General features: G+C 31.6%; 1 protein-coding gene across 7 annotated transcripts in view; it reads left to right on the top strand.

Annotated features, from left to right (window-relative positions):
- The window catches only part of DMXL1 (Dmx like 1), a 113,889-nt gene extending 96,651 nt beyond the window's left edge, over nucleotides 1–17,238 (top strand). For 4 of the 7 annotated variants that reach the window (XM_072957838.1, XM_072957835.1, XM_072957832.1 and 1 more), the window contains 7 exons: nucleotides 548–608; nucleotides 3,351–3,478; nucleotides 7,213–7,305; nucleotides 8,057–8,148; nucleotides 9,344–9,396; nucleotides 13,120–13,337; nucleotides 15,051–17,238. In XM_072957838.1, the coding sequence (XP_072813939.1) occupies nucleotides 548–608; nucleotides 3,351–3,478; nucleotides 7,213–7,305; nucleotides 8,057–8,148; nucleotides 9,344–9,396; nucleotides 13,120–13,337; nucleotides 15,051–15,275 (870 nt within the window). In that variant the 3' untranslated portion in view covers nucleotides 15,276–17,238. Of the gene's footprint in view, nucleotides 1–239; nucleotides 291–547; nucleotides 609–3,350; nucleotides 3,479–7,212; nucleotides 7,306–8,056; nucleotides 8,149–9,343; nucleotides 9,397–13,119; nucleotides 13,338–15,050 lie in introns of all 7 variants that reach the window. The other 3 variants (XM_072957829.1, XM_072957825.1, XM_072957823.1) reach the window with 1 other exon arrangement.
- Nucleotides 17,239–18,635: the final 1,397 nt, after the last annotated feature.

Here is an 18,635-nt window from a genome sequence, read left to right as displayed (position 1 = left end):
GGATAACCTATACCTGTAGTTACAGTGTATAAATAGGAAATGGTCTATAAATTAAAATTATCCCTTTAATTTCACATATTTCTTTACCCTTACTTGACAGGCTACTTAAATGATTTAAGCATGATTTAAAAATGGGTAAATAAATAGTTCCAAACTATCAATTAAAAATTTATACAATCTTCTGTTTACCTCTTTTTTTTCACATGCTCTGCCTGTCTTTTTAACCTTATACTATTCAGGATTATTCCAATAAATTTAATGGGATCAGAAAGGAATTGGCAAGAAAGGAGGTAAGACTAAATTCTTGAGGTGAATTTGTTCTTAGATCCAAGTCAGTGACCCAGAAAATTTATGTACACTAATATGTAAGAGAGCTGAGTTATTTAATTTTATTTGTTACTACGTTTAGTATTTTTAGCACCCATTATGTTAGTTATGTTATGTAATCACATATAAATAAATGTTACTTGAATTTCCTGTCACAGTTTAAATTTTTAATACTACTTTTTATTGTAACTATAAAAGAATGATTTTTATGTGTTAACAGATGATTAAAAAAGCCATTAATAATGTCAGAAGAATGACTTCTCATCCAACTCTTCCTTACTGTAAGTTGATAATAATTAGCCATTATTTTAAGGAATTTAAAGAGAACTTTTAGTTTCAATTGAAAGATAGTCAGCACTTACTTTATTTATGTTTTGTGGAGAATGTTTTCTAGCAAATAAAATTATTTCAAAATTGGGTAAAAATAGAAAAAGTAATTTTCCTGAATTAATAGAGAAGGCTAACTTAATGTGTAAATTTATAATATTTTGACTGCATGTTTCTAAGTTGGCACATTTTATTTTTGAACATTTCTAGACTTTTTACACAATGTTAAATTATAGTTGATAATTATCGCTTTAATAATAGGATCACTCTTATCTCTTTTTAAAATAGACCAGAACCATATCTTGGTCATTTATAGCCTCATCATAATCAGTTTATATTTTATTTTATTTTATTGATATTTTGTCAATTTCTCTTTTATCAGATACACTAATAGTAAGTATAGGAAATGGTTTCTAGTAAGTTCCTAGATTCTAAGGCAGGATATATTTATTTTCAGTTAATCTTCCTAGGAATCTCAAAAGTTTTTCTTCCTTTAACAAAGAGCTTAATTAATGGGGAATTTATTGGAAGTGTTGAAGCAGAGACAAAATAATAAACACAACTTTAAAATTAACTGGTGGGTTGGAATCAGTATTCATATTGGCATGTGAGTATTTCAAGTTTTTTTAATACAATTTTTAATTTGTGCCCTTTATCTTATAATAACATAATACAGTAACAAAAATAGTGAAAACAATGCATGTGGATTAAAAAGATATTTATGTCCCTCCAATTTAATAACCTATAGGTACCACATTTTTTATGAGAGATATTCTGATAAAATACAAATGACAAAACTAATGATCCTTTCTACCTAATTATCATAGGTGCTGTAAGCATATATTATCAAAGTTGTATACCAATGTCCAGTTAAAGGGCTCAGGAGAACCTTATAGTTTCTTTTCACTACACTGAATTTATTCAACACTAGAAGTATATGTTTTCTGTCTGCAAGTCTAACGTAAAGTGAGAACCAGAAACAGTCATGAAGCGTATACAGTAAGGAGTCAAAGGTGTTTTATATACAAAGCTTAAATATTATTACACCCACTGCAAGAAAATTTGGCATTACTTAAAATCTATACTTTATGCAGTAGGGTTTAGAAGTTTCCTGAAATATTGAAGGGACTTTATTTTTCTCAGCCCCAAATCATGTGTCATGACAGGTGACTAATTTAAATGATCCCTGGCCTCAAAGACAATTAAGGACTTATTTTCAAAATTATTGGGTAACATCAGGTCACTTCTGTCTTGGGGTAAGTACTTTCTGCAATCAGAGAACTACCATAACTGGAAGATAAAGAGCTTGAAAAATTAAATGCATATTAAATTAATCACGGAAATTTTTTTACAGTATTTTTTTCATGTCATGAACAAGTCCCACAGATACTAATTTAGTTCCATAGTAGGCTTTTTTTATGTACTAGAAGTGTTTTGAAACAAATTTTAAAAATTTTATTCTGAATTACAGATAGCTCAAAACAGTTGCTTTCTTCCTTTGGAGTAGATTTTCTTTCTTTCTTTCTTTCTTTTTTAAATCTCAGTCATTATAAACAAATACTTTTGGATTTCTACTCCAGAGAAATTTTTTAGAAGTTAATCTACTGGTTTGTATTAAAATAGAAATGTAAGTCTTAAAACGAAAGCCCCACTTTACAAAAAATAATGAACATATTAAGATTTTTAAGATTGCATTTAACTCTTTACTTATATGATGTAACTCTTTTCAGATACTAATGAGGGATATTTGCTCAGACAGCCTGATTACAGAAACCTTTGTTTTTTAAAATTTTAGTTTATGAACTAAATATTCTCTTAAGAGAGCCTATTATTTTACATGTAAGCTTCTAGTAGGGATTTTTTTCAAATAAATTAAATAAAATCATAAATAATAGAAAAATTTGAGTGGTTTTAAAATTCATCTAATTAATTTTTTTTGATTAAGCTGAGGAAGATTATATGGGAGAGGGAATAGAATTAACATCCCTAGTCTCAAGAAATTCTACCCAAGGTTCCATCCCAGCCCAGCATTAAAACATTTCAAAACAAACAGATAACATATATTAGAGATATCAGGTCAATCATAGTAACCATTAGAAATGATTTTTTTAGCATGACTTTCCAGACCTTCCAAAATCTTTTTTTCAGAGAAGAATGCATAAATTTTTAAACATTAATAATATGATTGATAAGAATTGGCTGTTAGTAATCGCCAATTTTTAAAAAAAAATACAATTGACTTAAAATATTATGTTAGTCTCAGCTGTAGTGATTCAATATTTTTATACATTACAAAATGATGACCATGATAAGTATAGTTAACCATCTGTCACTGTACAAACTTAAGTAATCCCAAGAATTTAAGTCTTTATCATAAAAGTTTATTTACTAAAGGCTTATTAGAGCATAATTGAGATAATTTCAATAGGAAATAAAGTTTATAGAGGTCTGATTTAATTGCTTCTTTTATTTTGTGGAAGGATATATTCTCAGTCAGATGAAAAAAAGATCATATAATTATCTGTTTTTAGGATTAAGAGTATTCAAGGGGAATTTCTTATGAAGGTAAATTCACTTAAATTGACTATGATTCATTTCTTAGGTATTTCTTCCATGAAGATTTTCTCATTGGATTAAAAAATAAATTTGTCAAAGACTCCTGAAATAAATTTGAAGTTTTTTCCCTCATAATGCAGATCTGACAGGAGCTCAAGATGGAAGTGTCAGAATGTTTGAATGGGGCCATTCTCAACAAATAACCTGTTTCCGATCTGGTGGCAATTCAAGAGTTACAAGAATGAGATTTAACTATCAGGGAAATAAGGTAGTACATAAAAATGTATATAGAGAAAATGGTTTGCTTTTGTTGGAGGTTTATAAATGTTACTCATTTGGGTTTCTAAAGAAAGCAGCTCAATGAGCTAATGGTGAAGTATTAATTCATCCTTATGAATTCCTTTTTAAAAAATTTATCTCAAAGGAAACTTAAATTCACTTGGTTCTTCCTGGAAAGTCAGTGAATGTATGTCCATTAAAATTCTCCTAAATGATGCTTAAGGACCAAATGGTTATAGCACTACCTTATATTACACATTTTTTATTAAATACTTCTGCTTTCTTTATCTTAGAACCTATACTCAAAGTATGGTCAAATACCAAGTAGTAAGTACTATCTGGGAGCTTATTAGAAATGTAGGTTGTTGACTCTACTCCAGATCTGTCAAATCATCATCTGTATTTTGTTCAGTTACTCTTGTGATCTGTACACATTAAAGTTTTGAGAAGCACTGCACTGGGACTGGGCATTACAAACTATGGCCTTGCCACCTGTTTTGTAAATAAAGTTTTATTGGAACACAGCTAACCCATTCATTATTTGCTTTCTATGATATTTTCCCAGTATAATAACAGAGTTCAGGAGAACAAAGACTTTATAGTGGCAAACCTAAAATATTTACTGTATGGGCCTTTTAGGAAAGTTTGCCAACCCTGCTCTTATTGTCTTCATTTCCCATAATCCTCTGTTCCTCAAACTGCCTGTCTCTGCCCTTGCTATCTCACTGGCACTTAAAACAACTATTAAAGGGGAAATCAGCCTACTCTTTAGGCCTTAGCTAATAGTACATCTTGCCTTTCCTTTACCCTCAACCTCCAGGTGTTCCACCCTCCTCACATGTTACTTGTGTCATGGTGTGCTGCAACCTTTTTGCCCACCACATTTATCAGATGACTGTTGCTGTTTCACAGAAGTCAGTGATAATTTTTCCTGTAGTTATGAAGCAAAATCGAGAGCAAATAATTTCCTGATACCAATTAGAAACATTCTTTGCTTCTTATTGGGAAATTAAATGGATTTCATCTAGAAGCCTTTAGAATTCTACTATGATTTCAGATATATAACCTATCAGTATCATTTACATGCTAATGTTTTCCCACTTTGTCAGTATTATATTGCTCCTAACTAATCTCTGTACTTCAATGCTTCTCTCTCTAATGCTTCCTTCATGTTGCCAACAAAGTTATATAACAAATAGCATAATTATATAACTATACTATAGATGAGATAATATTGTTCTTTTCAAGAACCCTCAGCTTGCTTATTGTATGTAAAAGCCCAAATTCTTTAGTGTGACATTGAAGTCTTTCTGCAATTGGAATTATTTTACAGATTTAACACTCACTGTAACCTTCCATATGGGCTATTTTAAGGCACAACAAACTATTCTTTATTGCCTGCCCTAGTATCTTTGGACTGGCAGTCAACTTACTGTTAATTCACCATAGCCACTATGGAGCCAAATAGCACAACTATCTCCCTTAGTAGGGAAGCCTACTAGAATAAATGAAACAGATAACCCATACTCTATCACAGTAATACTGATCATTTTGTCAGAAGTCATTGAACATCAGAAAAACTAAGAGCCTAAAGGGGGCATTTAGCAGAAAAAAAGACCTGTGAGGAATAATTCATTGAATTCAGGAAGATCCTCCTTTGTAAAAACAATATCAGGATGCTATGAAACAAAGGCAGCAGAACAGTAAGGAATTTTTGGAAATTAACAACACATGATTCCCAAAAATCGTGTGAGGAGGGGAACTACTGATTACAAGGGCTGAATAGCAAAATGCAAATATTTGAAAATCAAGTTTTTGATTGGGAACTACACATTAGGAAATTAACCCCAAAAGTACATTGAGACTAGATCCAGGAAAATTCATAAAAGGCATTTAAAAGATGTTTCAGAGGAAGAAAAAAGTGATGGAAGAGAAACATACATTAAAAGGAAAAATAAAAATTTCCCCAAAGCAGAAAATGGAATTTTAAGAAAGAAAGGGGCTACCAGGTACTAGGCAAAAGTATTGAGAAACAACACATGCCTAGACACATCCTGATTATTTGATTTTTTTAATTGAAAGATAAAGAGAGCTTTCTAGGATGAAGTAGGGTTAAAAATGATTACTTACAACCTCTCCAGGCCCCCCATTTAAAATTAATGGCACTGACCTACTCATAAATAGAGTTTACACAGAGACTGTGGAACAATATTCATGAAATTCTGTTGAATAAGGAATGGGGTCAAACTGTCATTCAGATTTGGTGGCAAAGTAAAGCACATTTTTAAGTATGCAAAGACCTAGCACATTCCAAACACTCTTTCTAAGGAATGTACCTAGACCTACTCCAAAAAACATAGGAGAAACCACAAAAAGGATAAATCCTGGAAAAATATTTATAATAAATACAGTAAACAAAGGGTCAGTATTCCTACTGTTTGCTCTATCATTCAATTTTTTTGAAAGACGACTTAATAGAGAATAAGACAATATGAATAATCAGTTTACCAAAAAAAAGCACTATACATGACCAATAACTCCCTAATAACTGACGAAATGCACATTAAAATGAGCCTTTTTTTCTGTAAGCTAATAAATACTTAAAATTCTAGTAGTATACATTGTTGACTATAAAGAAAAATGGGTGTGTAAGTTAATATTACCACTTAGGGTTTAATTTTGACTTCATCTACCAATTTTAAATTACGCCCTTTGACAAAGCTTTCCCTTTTCTAGATGTCTGTCCTGCATAAATACTCAGAGGTACATATGTAAGAATGTTCAAAGCAGGGCTTTTTATAGTAGGGAAAATAGGAAATTCTATAGGGAAAAGCTTTAAAAAGTTACAATACAATACAGTGTAGTACTACATAGCACAAGAATGAGGTGGATTTTATGTACCAGTGTGGGACAATGGCTAAAAAAGTAAAAAATGTATTTGTAGAACTGTATATTATTATCCTAATTTTTAAAAAAAAAACTTGCATGTATGAATTTTGAATATTCAAAGAACAAATCTGAAAGGAAACACAGCAAACTCTTAATATTTATTATATCTATAGATGGGAAAAGGCAGGCATCCAAATTAGACATTTGTTTTATTTTATGTATTATATACTCCCTTATTGCATTATTTTGCCATTTTCCCAATCAAACTGCTCTGAGTTCCCATACATAGTGGGATTCTTTTTTTTTTTTTTTTCAGTAGACTTTATTTTTTTAGAGCAGTTTCAGGTTTACAGCAGAATTGACAGAAAATACAGAGTTCCCATAAGTGGGATTCTTTCACTGTGATAATCTTTGTTTCATTTTGCTTTCTACTGTTGTTTACCTGTTTTCCTTATTATGTATCTCTCGAAGTCCTTATTTGTCTTTTTCAGAATGAATAGCTTTTTATCTTATATGTACTAAGACTTTGTCACATGGCTTAATGTGTAAATCCAGTTTCCTATTTTTGGAATTACATATAGAGAATATACAGACTATGTTGTTGATTAGCATAATAAAATGGGTATCTGATGTTAGTTTGCTTTATATTCACCCTGGAATTCTTTGAAGCACTAACTTAGTGTTTTTATGGACTAGATCCATGCATAGGTGAAGTGAAAAGTCAAACAATTTATCAGTCAAATGTTTAAAATATGAGATTCACAGTAAGGATAAGGGTAAATATGTGCTTTTGTATTTGTATTAAAATGCTTTTAAATATTTTTTTTCTCTAAGTTTGGAATAGTTGATGCTGATGGATATTTAAGTTTGTATCAAACAAACTGGAAATGTTGTCCAGTTACTGGAAGTATGCCTAAGCCGTACCTGGTAAGCCAAGAATTCCTACCTTTAAAATTTTTTGAATTTTTATTTTAAGGAAACCAAGAATATGTACTTGAGACAAGAAATAGCAAAGCCAAAATATAAAGTCTCTGTAGTCCTATGTATTCTATCACTTTACTGTAAGCTCCTATTCTTGTATTATGTGAAAATTACTCTATGAGGTATAAAAATCCTTAGTCTCTGGGAACTGGAAAATTAACTAGTAACTTTTCTAATTTGTTGACTGTTAGTAATATGTCTTTATTCACATTTGAAAAATTATTTAAAAGTTTAAATATTTCTGAAAGTAAATAGTTTAGTCTGAGATAACCTAAAATTCTAGTTTTTGTCTTCTAATACAAAAATTTTCACAAATATTTTAAGAAAAATATTTGAAATTAACCTCCTTTTGTTTCCCTTTGAACTTCTGGTTAAACAGGAGCAGAGGGACTCAAAAGAGTCATGATATATGCAGCTTATTGAAATGATTTAGGAAAATGTGTGTGTGTGTGTGTCTGAAAGAGAAGGAGAGGCAAAACAAATGTGACAAAATAATAAAAGTTGGTGAATCTGGATAAAAGTTTGTGAGAATTCTCTCTATTACTCTTCCAACTTTTCTAAAGTTTGGGGGTGCAGAAGCAAACCTAAAAAATTTAAGTAAGCGACAGATTACATAATCACTTCTTGATTAATGCATCTACCTGCTTATAAAATTGTTAGTGACAACAATAACGTTTGTTGTTTATAACCATTACAGACTTGGCAGTGTCACAACAAAACAGCCAATGATTTTGTCTTCGTTAGTTCCTCCTCTCTGATAGCTACAGCTGGTCTTTCGACTGACAATAGGTAAGAGACTATAGCTGAAATTGAAGTCTGTGTATGTTTAGCTAAGCTTTATCTTTTGATTGCTTGATGTCCTTACATCTCTTATGCCTTTAAATATTTTCATTACAAAGACTTGTTTCTTAGAGCATTTTTAGTGTTCTCATTGTAAAGCTAAGGAAATTTTGGTGATTAAAAACAAAATCCATTCCTGGATTTTTAATGTTCTAATGTTAAGACTTTGCTTTAGTAGAAGAGAATTTGATTGTTGGTAGAGATTTTCTCCATATTATTTCCTATGTGTTAGCTTGAGGCCAAAAAGATTACTGTTTATTAGCCATGCCATTTAGTTAATCCTCACCATAGCTTTATTATATCGATAACTGTTTCACAGTAAGAAAACGAGAAACTCAGGAAGACGTATTAGTTATATAATAGCTAGTAAGTGGCAGCTCATCCCTGTCTCCTAAAAAAGCTTAAATCCGTAAGAAAATGTCTTCTCTTGCCTCCATGTCCACACACACTTTTGACTTCCCTCATACAGCTAAGTTCTGAGGTCAAGGCCTTCTGAAGTTGCTGAGCAACGATTTTCTTGAGCACAAAGAAAACTTTTTTCTGCTATGAATAGAAGCAGCTTCTATTCCTTTCTGTGAGTTACAAAGAGGGCACAAATATATGTAAGAATTTCTAGGAATAATGGGCTGAAAACTCGATATTCCTTAAATTCCCATTTTGAGTGCAAAGGGAGGCCTCAAGAGAAATGTAAAAGCTCAGCAAAGATATATTTAAACCATTTTGAGTTTATTTTGTATGTGGTGTTCTAATCTCATTATTTTACATGTGTCCAGTTTTCCCACCACCACTTGTTGAATAGACTGTCTTTTCTCCATTGTGTATTCTTGCCTCCTTTGCTATACGTTAAAAGACCATAGGTCCTTGGGTTTATTTCTGGGGTATTGACTTTCTCTCTGGGTGATCTGTCCATTAATGTCGGTGGGGTGTTAAAGTCCCCTACTATTTATTATACTATTATCAACTTCTCCCTTTATGTCTGTTAGTATTTCCTTTATATACTTAGGTGCTCCTATATTGGGTGTGTATATGTTAATGAGTGTAATATCTTCATCTTGTATTGATCCCTTTATAATTATATAATGTGAGACATACTGATTTTCATTCTGTTGTGTCACTTAAGAAGTAATCTGTTTTTTCCCCTCAGAAACATATGTTTGTGGGACACTCTTGTAGCACCTGCCAATAGTTTAGTACATGGTAAGTTTTGAATGCATTTTATTTATTTTTTTAATTAATTTTTTTATTGAAGTATAGTCAGTTTACAGTGTTATTAATTTCTGGTATACAGCATTGTGATTCAGTTATACATATACATACATATATATATTGCTTTTCATATTATTTTTCATTATAGGCTACTACAAGGTATTGAATATTCCCTGTGATATACAGTAGAACTTTATTGTTTATCTGTTTTATATATAGTAGTTAGTGCAAATCCCGAACTCTCAGTTTATCCCTTCCCACCCAGGTAACCATAAGTTTGTTTTCTATGTCTGTGAGTCTCTTTCTGTTTTGTAAACAAGTTCATTTGTGTCATTTTTTTAGATGCCACATGTAGGTGATATCATGTGGTATTTTTCATTCTCTGAAAGGATTTTATAAATCAGAAATTTATAAAGTAAAAATGATTTTAAAATAAATCTGTTTTTAATGACACATATTCATTAGCCTGTGAGGTTTATTTTGGCCATAGTTGGCAGAGTTTGAAAGTAGAAAAGTGCAATATACATAATTAACTCTTCACTGTACTTTAATGAAGGACAGTAGAACATAGATAATACAAAAATCATTTGTCTTTTCTTTGGATCTTATAGCCACAGATCATCATTGTAAATAACAGCTAATGCATTGTATTATATGCCCTCTTACCACTGTTATTCAGCCTTGCACTCTAGAAGTTCTAACTAATGCAGTAAAACAAGAAAAGGAAATAAAAAGTAAATAGACTGGAAGGGAAGAAATAAAACTATCTTCATTCACAGATGACATGATTGTGTAGAATATCCTGAAGAATGCAGAAAAAAAAAAAACTGCTGGGACTAATATGCAGGTATAGCAAAGTTGCAGGATACCAGATCGATACATTAAAATTAGTTGCTTTCATTTATACCAACAATGAACCATTGGAATTTGGAATTTTTAAAAAATTACCATTTAAAATAGCATCCAAAATAATGAAATATTGAGGCATAAATCTAAATATGTATAGCATCTGTTGGTGAAAACTACAAACAAAGGTAAAAGAAATCAAAGATCTAAACAAATGGGAAGATATTCCATGTCCCCAGATGGTAAGGCTTGATACTGTTAGGATGTCATTTCTTACCAACTTTATAGATTCAGTGCAGTGCTAATTAAAATTCCAAGCTGTTTTGTGTTCATCAACAAACTGGTTCTAAAGTTTGTGTAGAGAGGCAACAGACCTAGAACACTACATACTGAAGAAGAACAGAATTGGTACTCACACTACCTGATTTCAGGACTTAAAATAAGGCTACAGTAATCAGACCATTGTGGTATTGGCTTAAGAATAGACACAGATCATGGGACAGAATACAGAACCCAGAAGTAGACCCACACATAAATAGTAGACTGATCGTTAATAATGATACAAAGATAATTCAATGGAGACAGATAGTCTTTTGAACAAAAAGTGCTGTAAAACAGTTGGGTGCTGATATGTGGAATAATGAATGTAGGTACAACCTCATGCCTTTCACAAGTTTACTCAAAATGAATCATAGACCTTTGTATAAAAACAAAACTGTTAAACTTCTAGAAGGAAGTATAGAAGAAAATGTAGGTGACCTTGGCTTTGGCAATGAGATTTAGAGACAATACCAAAAGCATGATCCATGAAAGAAATAATATATTTAAGATTTTTTTAAATTACCATTTTTCTCAATATCTGAATAGCAAATAAGCATATAAAAAGATGCTCATCATCAGTAGTCATCAGGGAGATGCAAACTAAATTCACCGCAATTCATCATACTACTCTGAACACTGAAATGGTCAAAATTCAAGATTCTAGGATACCAGGTGTTGGTGAGGCTATGGAGCAACTGGAATCCTCACGATTTGCTGACAGAAATATAAAATAGTACAACTGCCTTGAAAAACTGGCAATTTTTAAGTAAGTTAGACATGCATCTAGCATAACCCAGTAGTATGTATTTTTACATATATACCCAAGAAAAATGGAAACACATGTCCACATGTTGACTGGTATAGGAATATTCTTAGCAGCCTTTATTTATAATAGCCCAAAACTGGAAACAACACAAACATCCAACAGGAAAATGTGGCATATGTGTATAATAGAATACTAGTCAAAATTAAAAAGCATGACCTACTGATACATGGGACAACATGGATGAACGTTATGTTAAAGAAAAAGAAGCCAGGCACAAAAAAAGTATATACTATAAAAGTCCATTTTTGTGAGGCTCAAGATAGGTGAAACTAATTGGATAGAAATCAGAATAGTGATTGCCTTTGTTGGGAGAGGCATGAGGAAACTTTCAAGGATGATGAAAACATTCTGTGTCTTGATCCGAGTGTTGGTGCCACAGATGTATTCCTTTGTCAAAGCCCATCAAGGGTGTACAATTAGAATTTCTGCCTTTTACTCCATGTAAATTATATCTCAAGTGCTGGAAAATAAAAAAAGAAAAAACTCTTCTCTATAATTAGTTTTATTTAGAGTCTTAAAATAATAACTAAATTTTATTGTGTACTTTAGTATATGCCAGGTATTGTACAGACCTTAAATGTATTAATTAATTTCATCTTAACACATACATGTTAGGCAGGTGGTATTATTTCCTCTTTTACAAATGATAATAATTCACCTAAAGTATACATTTAAACCCACACAGAAACCAGAATTTAAACTCTGGCGATCTGACTCCCACATCTTCCTTCTTTATCATTATACCGTATTGTCTTTGACCTAAAAACAATTTTTTCCCTAAAATTTGTTAGGCTAAACTTTAAGAAAAATATTAATTATATTCTTATATTTCTGATATTTATATTGCTATGTTCAGCTTCACTGATTTTTTTTTTGCAATAGTTAATCTACTTTTAATCCCATCCAGTATTTTTTCATTTGAACATTATAGTTTTGAATCCCTAGACTTTTAAAGATTTGGGTCCTTTTAAAAAATACTTTTCATATCTCTGCTTTACATGCTCAGTCTTTCATCCAGCATCTTGAATATTGGAAATACACTTATAATGACTTTTAATTTCCTTATTTACTACTTCTGTCATCTTTGTCATTTCTGGGTTAGTTTCAATTGATGGATTTTCTTCTCCTTTTGGGTTGTGCTTTCCTGCTTCTTTGCATGCCTAGTAATGTTTTATTAGATGCCAGGCATTGTGAATTTTTTACCGTGTTAGGGGCTGATTATTTTGTATTGTGTAAATATTTTTGAGCTTTGCTCTGGGACTAAGTTACGTGGAAACAACTTGGGGGCCCTATGTTAAACATAACCAAAGCTGCCTTTGGTATAGGGCTAATTTTACCCTACTGTTGAGGCAATACCCTCCTGAATACTCTAGAATGCCTTATGAATTATAGGGTTTTTTTTTTCCACTACGGTTGGTGGGAACAAGAAACCAGATCAATTTGGGTTGCCCTTTATTACGCTATGGGTAGAAAACACTCTGTACACAGTGAGCTGGGGGCAGTTATGTAACTCACCCATTTTGTTTCACATTTCTCAGAGATGACTCTTCATTGCCTAATATCCAGTGTCTCAAACCATTGTTTCCTGTATATCATTTGATATTGTAACTATTTTAGGCAGGAGACTAAATCTAGTTCATCATTCCACTTTGGCCAAATGCCAAAAGTCTCTTTTGTATACTCGTAAATAAATTTTACGTTTTTTTCCCTCTATTATTCAGCTTTTACTTGCCATGATAGTGGAGCCACTGTTGTAGCATATGCTCCAAAACATCAGGTGCTAATATCAGGTGGCAGAAAAGGCTTTACATGTGTATTTGACCTTCGGCAACGACAACAGAGGCAGCTTTTCCAGAGCCATGATTCTCCTGTTAAAGCCATTGCTATTGATCCAACTGAAGAGTATTTTGTTACAGGATCTGCCGAAGGCAACATAAAGGTAAATACAGTAATGCCACAATGTCTACAAAATAAAAAGAAATCTTTAGAAATCTTAGGTCTTTAATCATTTTGATGACACCAGTTTATTTAAATAATAGGAATATTAACCCCTGTGTGGTCAACAATGTTAATTGCTGTTTAATAAAATGAATGAAATAATACTTAACTTGAAAATTGTATTCTTTATTGTTTTCAAATATGGTTAATTAATGCATACAAAAGAATTGAATTTTCCATGGATATAAACGTATTTCAGACATTAGAATTAGTCTTGACTCCATGTTCATAGTTATGAACTCTTCAGTTTCAAGTGCTATGAAATATACTGTCATTTTCCCTTATCCCGAATTTCTCCCTATTTTGTCGTTCATTGTATTAGCATCCAACCACTCAGTGCCTGATTCAAGAATTCTGAGTGTACCTGGATAAGCCTTGCCTATAAGGCTCCTTCTCAAACTCTACTCTGTTTCAAATCTAGAAGTTTGAATGTTAAGCAGCTTGTTGAAAATATTAAGCATCTTATGAAAAATGCATCCCACCCCAGAAATACTGTTGCTAGGTCTCATCCCCAAAATACTCAATTGTAAGTCCTAGACTCAGGAATGTGCATTTTTAGAACACAGACATAGTGGCTTTGATGGAGAGGTCTCTGGTCACATTTGGGAAGATCTGCAGTCATAAGACTTGTCCCTAAATTATTCTAATGGCCAGCAACCCACTGGAGGAGTCTAGTTTTTTCAGAATCCATGAAGTGCTAGTGATACTACTTGGTACAAATAAGTTGGACTATTTTAGAACTGGCATATTGTTTTCATAATTCTCAGCCAGAAAAAAATTAACTAGAATTGTAGAATTTTGAAAAGACCTTTCTTAAAATCAAATATATGCACCAACTTCCATACAGAATTCTTTTCTTTTTTTCAGTTGGAAGATAGTTTCTTATTTGAACTGCCTGCAGTTTAGAATAAGTCATCCTATGTTTTAGATTAGTTCTTTAGATTAGTTTGTATCCTGATCCTGAGGTTTATTATTTAATGAAGTTAAAAGATTTGATAGTATACCAGGTAGTATTCAGAATTTAAAATTTAATATTCATATCTATTGAAGTATGAATTAATAAATTTCTTAGGGAAAAGAAAGATTTTTTTTAACTGTGATCTCAAAACGTCAGGAAGTTATGATAATTAACTTTATCTTGCCACTGGAATATGGCTTTTCCTGGTCTGAAGACCTCTAGATGTTTAGTATTTCCTCTTTCCAATGGTTCTGATCACCTGGTGGGTACTATATATTATGGAGAAAGGATTACCCCACTGTACAACTGCATAGCAAAAATTTTGCTGAGAGATAGGAAATCTTGATTGTAGTCCCTATAATATTACAAGTTTCTGTAGGGTTGTATACTTTACTTCCTTGTTCCTAAAGTTTTCTCATCTCCATCGAAGGGTTTTAAATACCTTCCTTTTTTGCTGGATTGATTTTGAAGAATGTAATAATATCAAAGAGATTTGGAAAATTATAACACCCTCTACAGAATCAAAATGTTATGACTATAGGCCTACATGGATTTTTCTCCATCTTTGCCATAGAAATTCTTTATTTGTACAGGAAGACATGCCTAAATCTTTTGTTTGGATTTTTAAGGTTTAAAATTTGAACATTTTTAAGGATTTTTAACCCTAATTTTTATTTTGCTCTTGATATCTTTCAGATTTGGAGTCTCTCTACCTTTAGTCTTCTCCACACCTTTATTAATGAACATGCTCGGCAGTCCATTTTCAGAAATATTGGAACTGGAGTGATGCAAATTGAGACAGGGCCAGCAAATCACATTTTTTCATGTGGAGCTGATGGAACAATGAAAATGAGAATACTGCCGGATCAATTTAGCCCATTAAATGAAGTGTTGAAAAATGATGTGAAATTTATGCTGTAGCATTTTGACAATAAGATGTGTAACTTATTCCCTATTCCATGAAGTGGCCAACACATACGATGTACAGTGATTACTCTCCTTGTCACAAATAAGCTAATGCTTTCTTGTTTTCATATTTATTTTATGGAGCTTTGCCCTTGATGCACTGATGCCTTAAAAATTAACAAGGTCATTCAGAATTAGACTATATTGCCTAAAGTAGAATGTGTAAGTAATGCTATAATAATACATATTTATAGTATGTTATAGTGAGTATATCATAGTGTAAAAGTAGTTTTGTTTTCTGTTGTTGATAAATTCTTCTGCAGATATCTCTGCATGAGTTTGTTTCACAGTAAAAATACCCTCTATGTAAAGGCAGTTGCACATTAGTCATCACTTAAGTCACCACACTCTCACTTCCTTTTTCAAACTTATACATCTCAGACTCCTGTCTTAATTAATGATAGATTGATATTTGGATAAGAGTCAAAAAAATAATGAACATGTCCATTAAGACTGTCATTGGGACTTCTGTGAGAAATGAGCCAAATAGTTCGTTACGTAAAGTTTTCATCATTTCTCCTCTGGAGCCCAAATTGTGTGTGTGTGGTTTTGTGTATATATGTAATATATCTTACACATCTTATTTGAATTTAGTTTGTGTGTGTGTGTGTGTGTGTGTGTGTATGTGTGTGTGTGTATGTATATATATATATGTAAGAGAAAACTACTTGTTTTTCCGTTTGTTTTTGTGCCATAACAACTACTGCCACCAGAATAACAACTTTTTTCATAACTGTTTTTTTTTTTTAATTTTCGAATTCTCATTCTAAGTTTCAAATAAACTTCAGGAACACTTCCAAGATTATTATTTTAAAGATTACATTGAGTCAAATAAGTCTTAGTAGGCAACAATGATTCTTTGTTGGCATATATGCAGCACTTAAAAGTAAGTTTATAAATTTGTCAAAGGATTTTTGAGCACCAGATATTTTACTTAAATGTTATTTTATTTCTTGTCTTTTAGGTGCTTTTAGTCTCAAAGTCCTGAAAACCTTATAGCAGTGTTTTTAGACACAAATGTGAAAACAGTCAAATTAAATAGATAGTATTTACAAATGTAAAATACCTGCCGGATCTACCATTAATAGAAAATAAACTAAACCTTATATTTTATTATTTTTGCCAAAATATTTTATTATAAAATATGACCAAAATATTAAAAATGCACAATGCTTTTAACTTAAGTGTGCTAACCCTATTTCTGTCTGTTTTGTGCTCTACCTTTTCTGACTCAGAATTACAGAAAACTTGATAATACTTGATTTTAACCAAGGAGACTGGAGGCAGATGGGACTAAGTGTTTAAGGGACAATTATATACTATTAGCTTAAATATATTTTGTTAATAGGAACATTAATAGAACATTTTTATGTAAGAAAATATGGACAGCTATTATTTTGGAAATTAAAGAGTCAAATGAAGCAGAGAAATGAAGGGCTGGTAAAATGAATTTTGTAATATCCTCAGGATACTTTTATCTTAAAAGTATATTGTTAAAAGATTTTGTAAATTGTATTCATAATTTTAAATGTGTTGAGCAAGTTGCAGTGAAGACACTGTCATTATGTAGAAAGTTTATGTGCACATGATAACCTGTACCTATAATTGTGCAATAACGATATGTGACTATTTTGCCATGGAGAAATCTGTGACAGCATTGCAAACAGTACTATTGTGTGATGTAGTTAAGCTTAAGTTATTTTTCATTAATTTCTTCACAAATCAAGATTCAAGATTCAGAAGGCTTTGAACACTTTCGGTGAGATAGAAAATTTACTATTATGCTTATTAGGAAAACGGCATTATAGGTGAAGAATTAAGCATTTTAATTGAGGGTTTATATGAATAATAAATTATGTAAGCCCATATGTATTTACATCCAGAGTCATAATATTTTAAATAAACAATCATGCTGTGACTTTTTTTAGCATTTTTAAGTAATATTTCTGCCACTTCAGTTGACTTGAAGTATGTGTGACATTTTAAATTGGAGAATTTCTGTATTTGTATTTGGTTAATGTGGAAAGGACTGCATAACTTTCCCAGATACCCTGTTCTTCCTTTTCTAGAATATTTTTTATTTAATGGGTAAGCATTATTCGAAAAAGGTGAGGATAAAAATAGTTGGAATATATGTTTAAGTATAAAATGATGTACATATATGTAAAATTTCATCCACACTAATGGAAGGAATACATCAAAATACATTTTTAAAATGTTGTGCTTTCTGAGAATGAGGCTTTGTAATGATGGAGGAATTCACAACATTGCAAGTCTCATTTTCTAAAATGGAGAATTTTTCTTAATGTAGAATCATAGGACAGTCAATTCAATTCTCCTTTCATGCTCTCTTTTTCTTGCTCCAATTCATTTCTTTTAAAAAGAAGTTTTAAAAACCGTTGCAGAATTTCTCAAACTGGTCTCAACAATTGGAACCCAATACAGAGATACACCTACTTAAAGAAAATCCTTATACAACCTTAGAGTGGTGATGATCTTTTTATAACAGTGTTGGAAACCCAGAGAGACATATTTTACTGAACAAAAAATTTAAATGTCATAATGCAGGGGGCCATAGCCAAAAAAACAGGAAAAGTATTACTGTCCCTAATACAAAGAGAATTTTAAAGTGATAAATAATGGAGAAATCAGACAACTGCTTTTTTTTTTAAAGCAACAATGTAATACTACTGCTCATTAAATTAGTATGAAGTCAAAACAGTGATAGCAGTTTGGCGACAATGCAAGGAAGTAGGCACTGTGAAACATTGCTGGCAGAACAAAACTACAAAGTTACCTAGGTACATATTAAGATTGAAAACATAATTTTCACATAATTTTTTGAGAGTATCCTTTATGGTAAAAACACCTATGTACAAAAATACTAAGTTTACAGATGTTTATTGAGACATCTAGTAGAGCAAGAAAAATAGAAATCTAAATGTTAATTAGTATGTAGATGGTGGAATAAATTGTGGTACATCCATACAGTGGACTGTTCTGTCAACCCTAAAAGAATGTTAGATTTGTATCCGTTGATCTGAAAAGAGGCTGGTGAGAAAAATTTTCTAAGTTAAAGGCATTATATCCCATATTGTTGCAGGTTTTTTTAATCTTTAGTTTTAGTATATATGTAGAGACATAGAAATACGAATGGAAGAAAACACAAAACTTTAACATGGGAGAAGGGAAGGAGGAGGTGGTACTTCATTCTAAACTCCTTTAAATGTGATACCAGAAATAGTTGTGTGCATTGGAGAAGAAAAGCTGAATTTTTATACCAAATAGGACATATGACTGAGACCTGCTCTGTTG

The sequence above is a fragment of the Vicugna pacos genome, chromosome 3 (assembly GCF_048564905.1).
Source record: "Vicugna pacos chromosome 3, VicPac4, whole genome shotgun sequence".
Lineage (NCBI taxonomy): Eukaryota > Metazoa > Chordata > Mammalia > Artiodactyla > Camelidae > Vicugna > Vicugna pacos.
This window is presented reverse-complemented; position numbering and strand designations above follow the sequence as displayed.